We start from the raw sequence: 15,004 nt of genomic DNA, 5'->3' as shown, positions 1-15,004 counted from the left end.
CTGCTGTATGACTTCCAGGACCCCAAGCCAGAAGCAGATGCAAGGTGGGTGTACAAATTTCAATACAGTGCCAACTGTAACTAGGCATGGGATCCTTCTGAACGTGGACTCTTGTGGGACATCGTAGACTGGCCACAGACTAATGGCACTGGCCCCAATAGATATGTCTTCTGTTTCCATTATGCAAACTCATGGTGAAAACTACAGAGTTGAAAGAAACTGAGTGTGTAAATGAGTGTGTAAATGAAAGTGCCATGTAACAAACACCTGGTCTACTCTAATGTAGTCCATGTTGATTTAAGCTGAAATTTGAAGAATGAAAATAAGTCAGCTATTCCCCCCACACACACACCTATGTTAGCTCCCTTTCAAACTAACTACTGCTGTGACTTAGCTGAAGAGATCCGTGACCAAAGTCATAATCTGTGTTATATACACACGGTGGGCAACAAACCCATACTCCAGAAATTCTTAATTAGCTCCAAACAAGCAGATATAATACAGGATGTGAGCACAGATGTGCCTCCTAAGCTTCCAAATAGCAACCATCCTGAAGCCATCTGTGAGGGGGTGGGGTGGGGGGCTGGGCTGGAACCTGGTCTTATTGACTTGGTGTATGAAGTGTGTTGTCTGCAGTGTCTGCCCACAACCATGTAAAGTGTCTCCAAAAGGAGGTTCAAGTCAACTGGGCTGCTGAGGCCTGCGCTGGAGCCCCTGCAGCCGGAAACCCAAGTAGACCTCTAGTCTTTGCAACTTGGCTGTCTCGCGTATTTTACTTTTTTGTAGTCATGGAAAGCTGACTAGCACTTACGGGCTACAAACTTTGCTACAATGTGTCTATGTAGGCTAGATAAGCACCCATTAAAATTGGTTACATACTAACTATCTTATACCTGGTTTTAAATCAATCCCATAACCGTCCTCTAAAAGAAGGAGTGTGGATAAATCATCATTTTCCCTTCCCAGTGAGTAAAATAAAATAAAAGGCCTTTCAGAGATGCCCCCATTAACAGTCCTTCCCTAAACGAAATAAACAAGAGCAAAGGGCACCTTGACTACCACTTAGGAAATAAAACTGGAACCCGGGCAGATCTGTAATTCTAATCACATTTGTGCCTTCTCTCCCTTTTGCATTTCTCATCCAAACATTCTGTGGAGCTCAATGGGCTTAGAGGAACTGGAGCAGTTGGGAGAACAAAGGTGGAGGGAATCTGGGGGACTGCTGAGAAGGCTCTCCACACCATTTTAATAATTTCTAACTCCGATACGATCTTCCAGAAGATATAATAATCACAAGTGTAGGAAGGAGTTGCGGAAAATTATTCTGTCTTCTTGATATTACACAATCAGCATTTGAGCTAGACACCCCAGGAATTATTGACTGTGTACAAAAAATTTAAAAAAATAAACTAAACTTCTAAGAAAGACAAATTTTAAGTTAATGTACTAGTTTTACCTCATGAAAGGGTATGTATTAAATAAGTGTATGAATTTTTTAAAAATGCACTATTTCTATTCTCATGTGAAAGGGACTGCTTATATATTAAGTATAAACTGTCCTGAGACTGGTATGATTTTAGAAAACTAGTTAGCCACTTACTAATTTTTATCATGTTAACTATTATAAATAGTTTTAAAATATAACTGTATTATGTAAATGTAAGAATAAAGAAAATATTTATTAAGCATAAGTTATATGTGACTCATTAGATTCGGATAGGAAATCAAGAATGGGATTTTTTTTTAAGCAAGGAAATAAGATGAATCAACGCCAAAACATTTTAATGTTTTGCTGAATTATTCAAATCAATGAATGATACAATTAAATGTCAGTATTATATCAAATTTGTACATGAGTGACTCTATTGGGTTAGTCAACATCAGCATAATACCTTCATGTGACTTTTTCTTAATGAAAATATCCAAGGAATTTAGCACTTCTTTCAGGAGAACCTCTTTCAGACCACTGATGTCTGTAAGAGTGCCCGGCTGCTTTAGTGGGAGCTACTCTGATTTCTCATTGCCTTAAGCCACAGATAAGAAAGGCACTTTCCCTAACCCTCAAGAGACTGGAGGACCCAGGGAGTTTAGAGGTCTGGTGGGAAGGGTGGTGGGTGGTGGGGACGGCCTTGTAGAGACACGGAGACCAGGGAGGACGTATAGGATGTGGAACAGTCAGAGGATGGATGGGGGGGAGGGGGGCATAAAACCTGGAGTGTAAAAAAATAAATAAATAAGAGATTAAATTTAAAAAAAGAAAAGGAAGAAAGGAAGGAAGAAAGAAAGAAAGAAAGAAAGAAAGAAAGAAAGAAAGAAAGAAAGAAAGAAAGAAAGAAAGAAAGGAAGGAAGAAGAAAGGTGTTTTCAACAGGACAACCCAGAATGACTCCTTTAAAAAGGTGCACGCTCCCCTGGCACTTAGGCTGTGCTCTCTGTATCAGAGGCCAACAGTGACAACTGTTTGCTTTTCTGGAGGGTAGAGCTTCAGTAGCTCCTTACAGTGATGGCTAGCTCAGTGATCAATGCTCTAGAACATACCTCTTCAAAGGCAATGACACACATGAGGTTCTAGAAACGACACTCACCATCTTTCTGGACCGTGTTGTCTTCAGCAGGTGCACGGACACTGAGCATCGAGAAGCCACTGAGATCAAAGCCTTCCTGAGGACTGTCAGCTACAGCCAAAGCTTTGACATTCGGGAGACAGGTCTCACAATGCACGTGAGGCTTTCTCAGCTCAACACCCACTGCACACAAACCAATTAGTCTCATAAGTGGTTAAGGGAGAGGTATTTCTTAACGAAAGAATACACTGAAATCAGTACTTACTTAGAAGGTTGTTTTGGGGTATGTGTGTGTGTGTGTGTGTGTGTGTGTGTGTGTGTGTGTGTGTTTGGTTTTGAAGAGACAAGAATCCCCTAAGCTGGAAGTGTCAACAATGTGTGTCAAGTATGGAAAGAGTGTATTGAGTAGGTATTCCAATAAACACTGGTGTGTTTAAAAGTGGTCCTGTGAGCGCTGGCTGGTGGGCTTTCTGCGCCCAGACACTGGGGAAGGATGATAAGAATTGAGCTAACTAGCAGAAAAACAATCAAGCGAATGTGCTACCACTGGGGAGTGCTAACGGCAAGCCTTCTCGCACTGGAAAAGGGATGTATTTGGTACTAAGGCATCCTTTGCAAATTCTTTGTTCATCAGACAACGTCCTTAAATCCAGCCCTCTCTGTTGACTTCAGCAACAGCTAGGGATACTCCACTATGATCTAACTTAGCCCCAGACACTCTATTGGCTCCCTAGCACAAGATCTTCTCTTCTGGATAGAACGTGTACTTGTTCTCCCACCAGCAGCTAAGAATTTGAGTGTAGGCTAGAGCACAGGAGATGAATGCAGGCAAAGGGGTCTTATAGTACGCATGGTCTCTAGCTGCCATATTAATTGTATAGACTGTGAGTTTCCTGGTGCCCCCAAACGCAGAGCTTGATTGCCTGTTGCCCTATCGCTTTGCAAGCTCGAAACTACTTTGTGGGGCTGGGACACACTAAGAGACTCGGATTTCTGTAGGAAGGCTTGGTGCCAAGGTGCAGAGGGGCAACTAAAGGTCGTCTCTGAGTGAACTGGGTCGAGCGCTCATTAAAAACAGCATTGGCACCTTGGTCAGCACAAGGATATAAGAAGGTTTGTTAGTTTACCATCAAACTTGCGGCAACCAACACAATCCCTCTGAGGTTGTGAGAGTAAAACCAGGACCCCTGGTGATGTTTCCTGTGGGAACAAATAGATCCTGGAGCAGTAACAAACCACCCTTGATTAGTTCTTCAAGCACCTCCCTGGAGAGCAAGAGGGCACCGGCATGAAAAAAAATGCTTCAGAGCTCCAAGGAACCCCAGATACAGTTAAGGAGCCCACCTTGAAGCTGCCCTACTCTCGTGAGCACACCAAGCATTCCCACAGGCCTCACCCCGGTTCACCTACTGGGGCCGGAGAACCCGAAAGGTCGTCGTCTCACCAAGGACCATCTCTGAATGGATGGATGCCCCAGAGACCGTGGTCGCAAGCCCAAGAGGTCCCCGGCTGGAGCCCCGCACAGTGCGGAGCCAACCAGCGGCTCTTACCTGCCCGCGGCGCCTCCGGCAGCCCTTTGACAGCTCCCCCAAGCCGCCACTGGAAAAGTTTCCGAACTTCTTCGCAGCTCTCCACGCCCTCGCTTCGGGTAGATCCAAGGAGAGCCAGGAGAAGGAGACAGCGCCAGCCCAGACGCCAGGTGCGGGCATCCATCCTCGGTGTTCGGGTCGCGCCCTCCCCGCTGTGGTCCTCACTCTCCAGAGCACCCAGCATCGGCAGCGCGGGAGGAAGATGCGTGGCGGAATCTGGCAAGGGTTCGATGCGCAGGCGGCCACGGGAAGACCGCGAAGGGACCGCGGCTTCACCTGCAAGAGCTCCGCTTTCTCCCCTGAAGCCCTGAGGCTGAGACGCTGCACTTCTCATGCTTAGCATCGCCCGGGTCCCTCCCGGACCAGGGCGGGTGGGCGCTGCGCAAGCCGAACACGAGCCGGGGAGAAGCGAGACACGGCAAGCATCCGGCACTGGCCGGTATCGCTGCAGCCGCCTAAGGCTCAGCTCGCAGCCACTAACCTAGGCTGTGCCAGCCTGCGGAGCTCCAGAGCCCGGTTCGCCAACCCCGCGAACAGGCCACGCCCCTAGCCACACCCCCAGCAGTCCGCCGGCTCCGCCCAAGCCCAGATCCTGCGGAGCACAGCAAGCGCCGGGCTTGCGACCTCACAGAAGAGTCAAATTAATGGAAGGAAACTAGCCTTCTTCCTCCGGGTTGATTTCGGAAAGCATTCAACCGCTGAAACGAAAGTATGTATAAAGAGGATCAGAGAAGGCAGGAGATAAGAAACATGAGTTGGAAATAAGATGAAACATTTCTCTACAAATCAAGGTCCTCTATGCATAGGAATCTGTATCCAAATTTCATGAACTGGACCTTGGCAAGTGCGAATGGCAAAAGCAGGGTTTTGAGCGACCTAGTAGCACTTACGTTTCAAATTCTTTATGCTTTTATTTTTTTTAATGTTAAGCGTTTTATGCTTTTAGTGCTAGGAGGATTTTTCTGTAACATGATTCTTCTGAAAGAATTTAGAGCTCAGAGTCTCAATGGGAAGTTATCACATTCTTTATATCTCGCTGAAGTTCAGTTTATTCTAACATCATAGTTCACGTTGGTCTTATACCTTTCTGAGCTTTGACACCTTTGACAATTTGTTTTTAATATTTCTCAGAGAGTAACTAAGACAAAAGTGCTCGAGGGAGCTTCTCCCCAGGAAAATAGGAGAAACGAAAATACTGGGCAATTACAAGCTGAAAAGGAAAGTTTGTCAAGTTAGGCATGAGAAACCAGGAAGCAAAAGGCAGCCTGCAGTTAAGCCTAAATGAGTGACATGATCCGGGTCATAGCCACCTGAAGAGAGTACTTCTCAGCACCAAGAAGCTCTTTAACAGCATTAGCAGAAGGGACTCTAAATATCTTAACCACTTTAAGAGAATTTCATCTTAAGCTGCACCCTTGCCAAGACTCGAGATGAATAATTTCCAGTCTTAGCTAAGTGTCCTGGGGTTTTCTAATGGCCATTTGATATCAAAGGCAGCACTTTCAGAAAGAGATCTTGCCATGGCTGGGATGCTGTTTCAGAGTGAAATATTACCCACTTGGCTTTTGACATCATTCCCCGAATACTACAAATTATTTTCTTAGAAGTTTTCTTAGTAAGCAAGAATAGAAATCATTAGACACTTTAAATTCTAGGCCTTCAAGCAAGGTTTTACATATGTATCCTAGAAAAATAAAGGAACATTCATGACTCTTCAGCTCTGATGCACCATCAAGAAAGGCTTCTTGGAGGTCAGCTATATCCATAGGAATAAACAAGAGCAGCCACGCTCATCTATAAAATCCTTAAGTGCTAAGCAGTATTCCAAGTGCTGTATGGATTTCCCTTCATTCGGTCGTTACAATCACCCTATACACTTGTTATCACCAGTACTATTTTTCAAGTAAGTAGATAGGGACAGACATGTAAGATGGGTTTCCCAAGGCCACAGGCAGCGGGAACCAGGAGTCAAATCAAAATGTCAAAATCCAGGACAAGATTTCCTTAGCCATTTCATGTTTCACTTAGATGCTGACTCAGCTACATGGAGTAAGACTAAAGACTTTAATTAGTCCATCGGACTTTTTAAAATTAGAAAATATGTACATATATATCTTCTAGACTCCCACATATATTAGTATAAAGTTAACTTCTAATTTTTCCCCAAACATCCTTATTCTCACCAGAATCTCTCCATGTTAGAGCTGGCTATCATAGACCACTATAACTATAAGGATTCACTATCCAGCCTGATCCCTTTAACTGCAGTCTGTAAAGCACTTTCTCTAGAACAAAATCATAAATACTGATGGTTTGCATAGCAAATATTGATCGGACAGTATGATATAAAGAGGTCTGTTAAGCTTAACTAGGCTTAAAGAAAGCTACAAGCAAGTTCTCAGTGCTTCATACTTCCTTTCAACAAAACATGTGGGACAGCATACATGGAAACTGAGTAGGTCTTAACTAGAAAAATAAGTATACTTGTCCTGTATAAATTGTCCACATTTATAAATAAATGGCATATTTTGCTGATACCTTTATGCCCTCTGATTGCCACAATGAATGAGATAACAGTTGGCTTAGAAGGATGATTTTTCTCACAATATTCTTATGCCAGACAAACAAATCACTCGGTTTCTGAGCTGAGAATATTGAAAACAAGTTCCTGTCTTCCAAGCAGAGTAAGGTACCACTGTGGCTTTTATGGAGACATTCTTAGGACCGTCCGCACACACTGGACTGGAACTAGTCTTTGGCTCAGTTTACTCATAGATTCTATAAATGAAGCAAGGGAGAGTTTCAATACTTTGATATGTATAATGCCTCATTTTTTAAAGCTACTCCATGTGCAGTTATTGGATGTCTTTTGTGTTACAGACACTGTGCTTTGATTTCAAATATCAATACCCTCAGATAGGAAAACCTTGAAAGGGCCGTCATTTAAAATGCACCTTAATCATCTTCTAAATGTGGGGCTTCCCTAGCATTTCTCAATAACAGTTTATGGTTTGTCAACACAAGACCTTGTAAAGAAAGATAAAGAATTGCCAGCAGTGTAAGAGCAATGTGGTATTGGTGTAATGATTGCAGATTGGCCTGAATATGTCTTTAGGACATAGTGTACTACTCAATAGCCCATACTCTGTACTGGGAAATTTTAACTGTTAACATGAGACGACATAAAACCAGCAGAAGCAGAAGTCATAATTGAGAAACTGTCCAGATCTGATTGGCCTCTAGGTACACTTGAGATTGCTAGTCCTGATTGTTAATTAGCCCAGGCCATTGTGGGCATCACTGTTCCCTAGGCAGGAGATCCTGCAAGAGTAGAGCAAGCCAGCTAGGTACTGAGCAGCAAGCAAGTGTCCCCATGTTTATTCTCTCTCTACTCTTGGCTGTGGCTTTAAGTTCCGGCCTTGACCTGCCTGCTAGAATGGATTATAACCTAGAATTGTGAGCCAAATAAGCCCTTCCTTCCCTTAGTTGCCTTTGTCAGACATTTTATAACAGCGGCATAGAGAAAACTAAAACATGCAAAAACAATCAAAACAGACAAACAGAAACTAAAGCATGCTCAGAATCAGGTTAGGGTAGCCTCTGTACCCAAGAAATAGTAACAGTTAACACTGATTAAGGGCTTACAGTTATTATCTCCTGAAACAAACATTTCAACAAGTCTGTGACAGTAGTTATTACTCTACAAACCAAAAATGAAATGAAGGAAGGGAAGGGGTGGGAAGAGGGGAAGGGGGGGGGGAGCCGAGGGGAGGGGAGGGGAGGGAAGGGAAGGGAAAGAGATGAGAAAGAAGCAGAGAAGAGATTAAAAGAAAGATTAAGCAATTTTCTAAAAAAACACAAGTGTGACTGCAACCCAAATACAAGCCAAGCCAGTCAGAATAACTTCTGTGTCCCTTATCAACAGCATTCTGCTGCTGCTGCTGCTGCTGCTCCTGCTGCTGCTGCTGCTGCTGCTGAGCTAGACAGTGAACTTGTAGTTCTTTGTACTCGCCTCATACATGAGCAGAAGCCTGGTGCTTGTTATCCTCTGTGAAAAGCCAGATGTACCTCTTTCCTATGACATCCCTGGGTCCTAACAAGTGTCTAGCTGTGGACCAACAGTACCGCACTTCCTTAGAGATGGCCACAGCAATGTGTCCTCCCAACGCCTACTCTCATTAATCTTCCAGGGATGAGAATTATAACGACATTCTTATCATATTTAAGCCATACAAGTCCCCAAAGCTTAGCATAAGTTCTCATGGTATTTCCAGAAGTGGTCCCTCACCCAGGAAGAAAAATATTCCTGTTGAGTGATTGATCCATTATCACTTGGACCAATTATTTTATTTTATTTCTCATTGGGATTCTTTTTTATTATTTTATTTATTCACTTTACATCCTGATCACTGCCACTTCCATCATTTCCTCTTCCTGTAACTCCTTCCTTTCACCTCTGAGAGGGTAGAGCCCCCAATTCCTGTCTTCCCGTACTCTGGTACATCAGATCTCATGGTTCTAGGCACATCCTCTCCCACTGAGACCAGCTAAGGCAGCCCAGCTAGAAGAATATATCCCAAAGGCCAGCAATAGCTTTTGTTATAGCCTCCACTCCAGTTGTACTTGACCCACATGAAGACTGAGCTGCACATCTGCTACATATGAGCAGGAGGCCTATACCCAGCCCAGGTATGCTCTGTGGTTGGTAGTTCAGTCTCAGAGAGCCCAAAGGGTCCAGGTTAGTGGACTCTGTTGGTCTTCTTGTAGAGTTCCTATCCCCTTCACGGCCCTTAATCCTTCCCCTAACTCTTCCAAAAGGGTCCCCAAAGTTCCATCCACTGTTTGGATGTAGGTCTCTGCATCTATCTGAGTCAGATGCTGGATGAAGCCTCCCAGAGGACAGCCTTGCTGGATACCTGTTTGCAAGCATACCAGAGTATCAATACTGTGAGAGATTGGTAGTTGCCCATGGGATGGGTCTCTAGTTGGGCCAGTTATTGGTTGGCCATTCCCTCAGTCTCTGCTCCATAATCCATTCCTGCATTTCTTTGACAGGATAAATTTTGGATCAAAATTTTTGCGGGTGGGATGATGTCCTTATTATTCCATTGGGGTTCTTGCCTAGCTACAGCACATGACCTCTTCACATTTCACATCCACAATATTAGGAGTCACAACTAAGGGCACCTCTCCTAACCCAGGTCCCTGGCATGCCTTGGAGATGCCCCTCCACTCACCAGCCCCATCGGGTGCAGATTTCCATTCATTTTCATGGCCATCTGGCTATCTCTCCTGCCCCCCCCACCTGATTCTGAATTCCCCCCCCCATTCCTCTCCTCATCCCCACTCCCACTCAGTTCCCTCCATCTGCCTCCTACGAGTATTTTATTCCCTCTTCTAAGTGTGACTCAAGCATCTTTGTTTGGACCTTCTCTCTTGTTTAGCTATTTTGGGTCTGTGGAGTATAGCATTGGTATCCTATATTTTTATGGCTAACATCCATTTATGTGTGAGTACATACCATGCATATCCCCTTGGTGTTGGATAACCTTGCTCGGGTTGATGTTCTCACATGCCATCCAGTTGCCAGGAATATTTATGATGTCTTTGCTTTCAATAGCTGAATAATATTCCATTGTGTGTGGGAACATCTGAGTTGTGTCTAGCTTCTCTCTATTACAAATAAAGCTGCTATGAACGGAGCTGAGCAAGTGTCTTTGTGGGATGGGTCTATGCCGAGGAAGGGTATAGCTGGGTCTTCAGGTAGAACTATTCCCAGTTTTTTGAGCAACCATCAAATTGATTTCCAGAGTGGCTGTACAAGTTTGCACTCCCACCAACAGTGGAGGAGTGCTCCCCTTGCTCCACATCCCCACCGCATGTGTTATTACTTGAGTTTTTATCTTAGCCATTCTGAGAGCTGAAAGATGGAATCTCAGAGTCATTTTGGTTTACATTTCCCTCCCTGATGACTAAGGATGTTGAACATTTCTTTAAGTGCTTCTTGACCACTTGAAATTCCTCTGTTGAGATTTCTCTGTTTATCTCTGTAGCACAATTTTAAAATTGTGTTATTTTGGATGTTGGTGTCTAACTTCTTGAGTTCTTTATAAACTTTGGGTATCAGCCTTCTGTCAGATGTAGGGTTGGTGAAATCCTTTACAGATCTCTTGGCTACTGTTTTGTCCTATTGGCAGTGTCCTCTGCCTTACAGAAGCTTTGCAATTTCATGAGGTACCATTTATCAACTGTTGATCTTCGATCTTGAGCCATTGGTGCTCTGTTCAGGAACTTATCTCCTATACCGATGAGTTCAAGGTTATTCCTCATGTTCTGCTGTATTAGATTTATGTATCTGGTTTTATGCTGAGGTCTTTGATCTGCTTGGACATGAGTTCATTTCTTTCTTTATTTCTTCCCTGACCCAGAGATCATTGAGTAGAGAGATATTCAATTCTCATGACTTTATAGGCTTTCTGATGTTCTTGTTATTGAAAGTCCAGCTTTAATCCATGGTGGTCTTATAAGACACAAGGTGTTATTTTAATTTTCTTATATCTTTTGAGGCTTGCTTTGTGACCGACCATATAGTCAGTTTTGGAGAAGGAACCCTGAGGTGCTGAGAAGCTATATTCTTTTGTCTTTTGGTGGAATATTCCATAGATGTCTGTTAGGTCCATTTGAGTCATAATGTCTGTTAGTTTCATTATTTCTCTATTTAGTTTTTGTCTGGATGACCTGTCAATGGGTGATAGTGAGGTATAGAAGTCTCCCACAATTAATGTGTGGTATTTAATGTATGATTTGGGCTTTAGTAATGTTTCTTTTACAATGTGGGTAGCCTTGTGTTTGGGGTGTAGACTTTCAGAATTGAGACATCGTCTTGTTAGATTTTTTCCTTTGATGAGTATTAAATGTCCTTTCTTGTCTCCTTAATTAATTTTGGTTGAAAGTCTATTTTATTAGATATTAGAATAGCTGCTCCAGCTTTCTTCTTTGGTCCATTTGCTTGGAAAACCTTTTTCCAGACCTTTACTCTGAGGTAATATCTATCTTTATTACTGAGTTATTTTTCTTATAGGGAGCAGAATGATGAATCCTGTTTTCACATCCATTTTGTTAGCCTGTGTCTTTTTTTTTGGGGGGGGGGGGATAGAGTCCCTTGATGTTGAGAGATATTAATGACCAGTGATTGTTAATTCCTGTTATTTTCATGTTGGTAGTGTGGGGTGTGTGTGTGTGTGTGTGTGTGTGTGTCTGCATTTGAGTGTGCATCGCTTCTTTTTGCTGGTATGGAATTATTTCCTGTCTTTTCTTGGATGTAGTTTTCCTCCTTGGGTTGGAGTTTTCCTTCTAGTATTTTTGGTAGGGTTGTATTTGTGGATACCATAACATCTAAATTTGGATTTGTCTTGAAATATTTTGTTTTCTCCATCTATGATTATTTTCTTTAGAAGTTCTTTAGAGGTTGCAAGATACCTGTCCAGGCCCTTCTATAGCTTTTAGAATCTGTTGAGAAATTGTGTGTAATTCTAATAGATCTACCTTTGTATATTACCTGGCCTTTTCCTCCCCTTGCTGCTTTCAATATTCTTTGTTTGTCCTGTAAATTTTTGATTATTATGTGGCATCAGGATTTTCTTTTCTGGTCCAATCTAATTGGTGTTCTATAAGCTTCTTGTCTGCTTGTAGGCATCTCTTCAGGTTAGGAACGTTTTCTTCCGTGATTTTGTTGAGAATATTTGCTGAGCCTTGGAGCTGGAATTTCTCACCTTCTTCTAGTCCTATTGTTCTTAGGTTAGATCTTTTACGATATCCCAGATTTCCTGGATGTTTGTGTCAGGAAATTTTTAGATTTAACAATTTCTTGGACTGATGTATCAATTTCTTCTAGTGTATGTCCTATGCCTGAGATTCTCGCTTCCATTTCCTGTATTCTGTTGCTGATTCTTGCATCTGTTGTTCCTGTTTTCTTCCCTATGTTTTTCTATCTCCAGGATTCCCTCAGTTTGTGTTTTCTTTATTGCTTCTAGTTCTACTTTCGGGTCTTACACAGTTTTATTTATATCTTTCACCTGTTCAATTATATTTTCCTGTATATCTTTAAGGAATTTATTGTTTCCTCTCTAAAGAACTCTATGTGTGTGTATATCAATAAGTATATGATTAAATAAATAAATAATTAATTAAATTTAAAAAGGCCACTCTGTATTTGATTTTCTTTTCCTTTATTTCTTTAAGTGACCTATTCATTTCCCCTTTAAAGGCTTCTATCATCTTTATTAGATTGGATTTAAGGTCATTTTCTTCTGCTTCAATGTGTTAGGATATCCTAGGGCTTGCTGTATTATGGTAGCTATACTATGAAGATGTTGTCAGGCTTTTGTTGATTGTGCTCTTTTGAGAGCCTTTAACCATGTGGATGGATTTGGATCCTGGATGGTCCTACTGTGGCAGGGCTCTGATGTGTGTCTTTGGATTGTGTGGTTCCAGGTCAGCAGGTCTATATGGTTCAGGATCCACAGTCTGATGAGGGTGGGCAGAGAAGTGTCTGGAGATTGGAGGTTCACTGGGGATAGCAGACTTGTTGGGAACAGCTGGGTGTGCCCCAGAGGACTCAGCAAGCAAGAAAGGTCCAGTTGGACCAACTCGATCCAACCCCATTATTTCCTCTGACTTCACTTCTCTACCAGTAATTATTGAATAAATTATTATTCAATATTACTCAATAATTATTTAATCATTGAATATCTTTCAATTCTTGTAGCAAAACCATGTTATAAAAGAAATGAATACTGTACAGATTTCTTTCAGTTGTACATTTGACACCAACCGTTCTGAAGCCCATTTTTTAGTTTTTACAAAGCAATTCACACCTGAGATCCAATAACCTCATTATTGCAATTGTTTCCAATATCCTTTTAAAAATTGAATTAACAAGTAAATTTGTTTGTTATCATCATCAGCTAAAATGTTCTTCTTAAATTGACTGTTTTCCTGAAATTAATCTACAGAAAAATAGTTATTGGTTTGGACTGTTTGGACTGATTGTGAAATGCAAGAAATAAGGGCCCACAAAGTTTCATCTCCCAGATAACAAAGTCTAGGAGATCAGCTGACTGCAACAGGGACTGGGGAGATTTATTGAACAGATTAAGCTTCTATATGTCAAATTCTATGCATCTTTCATTTTTGAAGGTGTTTATTTGATTTCTATTGGCTTCTATTTGGGAATTTTTATTACTTAAGTAGTATTCCACCTTTTATATTTAACATAATATCTAGATTTGTTTAAATAAGGGGAAAATCGCCATTTGATGAAATAGCTTCAATAAACACTTTCTTTTTCTTGTATTTATTCATTGTTTTTTATTTTTATATTCATATTTATTTTATTTCAATTATCTTTAATCTTTTTTTACAGTCCTCAATCAGTTTATCATTTCTTAGCTAGTCATATTCATGGCTCACTGCACAATCTCTTACTTAACTTTCAGTCAATTTCTCTATTTTAATTCTTTTCTTTTATATTTATATAATTATGTAATTTTATTTATTTGTAATAATATAAATATAGTTAAATGCAATATATTTGAACACAGTTAAATATAATAATATTTATATAAATATAAAATTTATATATTTACATTTCATTTTTCCTTAGAGAAAAACTATAAAATAGGTATCTTAAAATGTTAACAACACTAGTAAATTAATCAAGAGATTAATTTAGTATTGAGAATTATATTCTTGTTTTATCACATATGACATAATAGCTCAGATATTAATATGTTGAGGTAAAATTAATGCTAATACTAGGTATAAAATATACTCCAGAGTAATTGCTCATTATCTGTACTACTTTGGTCAAGTATTTAAGAACACTCTGATACCTGTTTTCATTACTGCAGGCAATGAGGCAGAAATACAATGCCCAGGCACTGCTGATGGGGTTAACTAGGGTAATATATGTAAGAAGCAGATGCAACTCCTGGTTCACAGGCCCACTCAGTAAATAGACATTATTCTTCCCCACTGGGAAAAATATATGACACTAACCCATGCTTATAAGTAACATCCTAAATATAAATAAGATAGTAAACTCTCTCCTCTTAAAGACAGAGACAGGCAGACCTCTGTAAAATAACTAACTTACTAAATAAATAAACTATTTTTAAAAGTAACAGATTTCCTTTACTTTACCTAGCATATGTGCAGTTGTCAAATAAATTGGTTTGAATAACAGAAAAAACTGAGCACATCACCTAAGTTCGATCTATCTATTTATTTATTTATTTATTGATTCTCTTTGCTCAAGGTTATACGCTAAAAGTCACTTGTAAAAGGAAGCGTCATTCCTTCCCTCTCCAAACATAATGAGCACTTGGAGCAATATCTGGAGACTAATTATCAGCAGCTTTTTAAAACGCAACACATCGACAGTCTAGTAATGATTAAGACTCATAATTGATAATTATCTCTGATTAAAGAAAAGGAAGTTCTTCCAGAGACTTCACTGCTATATACCATTGTCATAATTGGTCGTTAATTGCCTCACGTAAAGATTCTTTTTATCATATGTTTAATCTTTACTATATATAAATAAGGTCCATGTAGCAGCCTTATTAACCGTATGAAAAACGTGATATTACTTTACAAGTGTCTTTGCACATTAGTATTCAATCTGGTGGGGTTTGTATTTGCATATGAAAAGGTACAAGCAGTTCATGCTCCTAAGCTAAAAAGAGAATCCCTTGCTCTGGGCCACTTTTGAATTCTCTTCTTGATCCAAACTTTGTGAGGAGCGAGAACAGCCCTCTCTCTGAGATGTGCCAGAGACTGTGCAAACCCT

At 40.8% G+C, this 15,004-nt stretch overlaps 1 protein-coding gene across 7 annotated transcripts in view; it reads right to left on the bottom strand.

Annotated features, from left to right (window-relative positions):
- Gpc5 (glypican 5) overlaps positions 1-4,701 on the bottom strand; it is a 1,432,992-nt gene extending 1,428,291 nt beyond the window's left edge. For 6 of the 7 annotated variants that reach the window (XM_017315745.2, XM_011244876.3, XM_011244875.2 and 3 more), the window contains exon 1: positions 4,114-4,701. In XM_017315745.2, coding sequence (XP_017171234.1) covers positions 4,114-4,495 — 382 coding nt within the window. In that variant the 5' untranslated portion in view covers positions 4,496-4,701. The remainder of the gene's footprint in view (positions 1-4,113) is intronic. The other variant, NM_175500.4, reaches the window with a different exon arrangement.
- Positions 4,702-15,004: the final 10,303 nt, after the last annotated feature.

Source organism: Mus musculus, chromosome 14 (genome assembly GCF_000001635.26).
Source record: "Mus musculus strain C57BL/6J chromosome 14, GRCm38.p6 C57BL/6J".
In the NCBI taxonomy this organism is placed as follows: domain Eukaryota; kingdom Metazoa; phylum Chordata; class Mammalia; order Rodentia; family Muridae; genus Mus; species Mus musculus.
The sequence above is the reverse complement of the archived record's forward strand: the minus strand, read 5'-3'. Positions and strand labels throughout refer to the sequence as shown.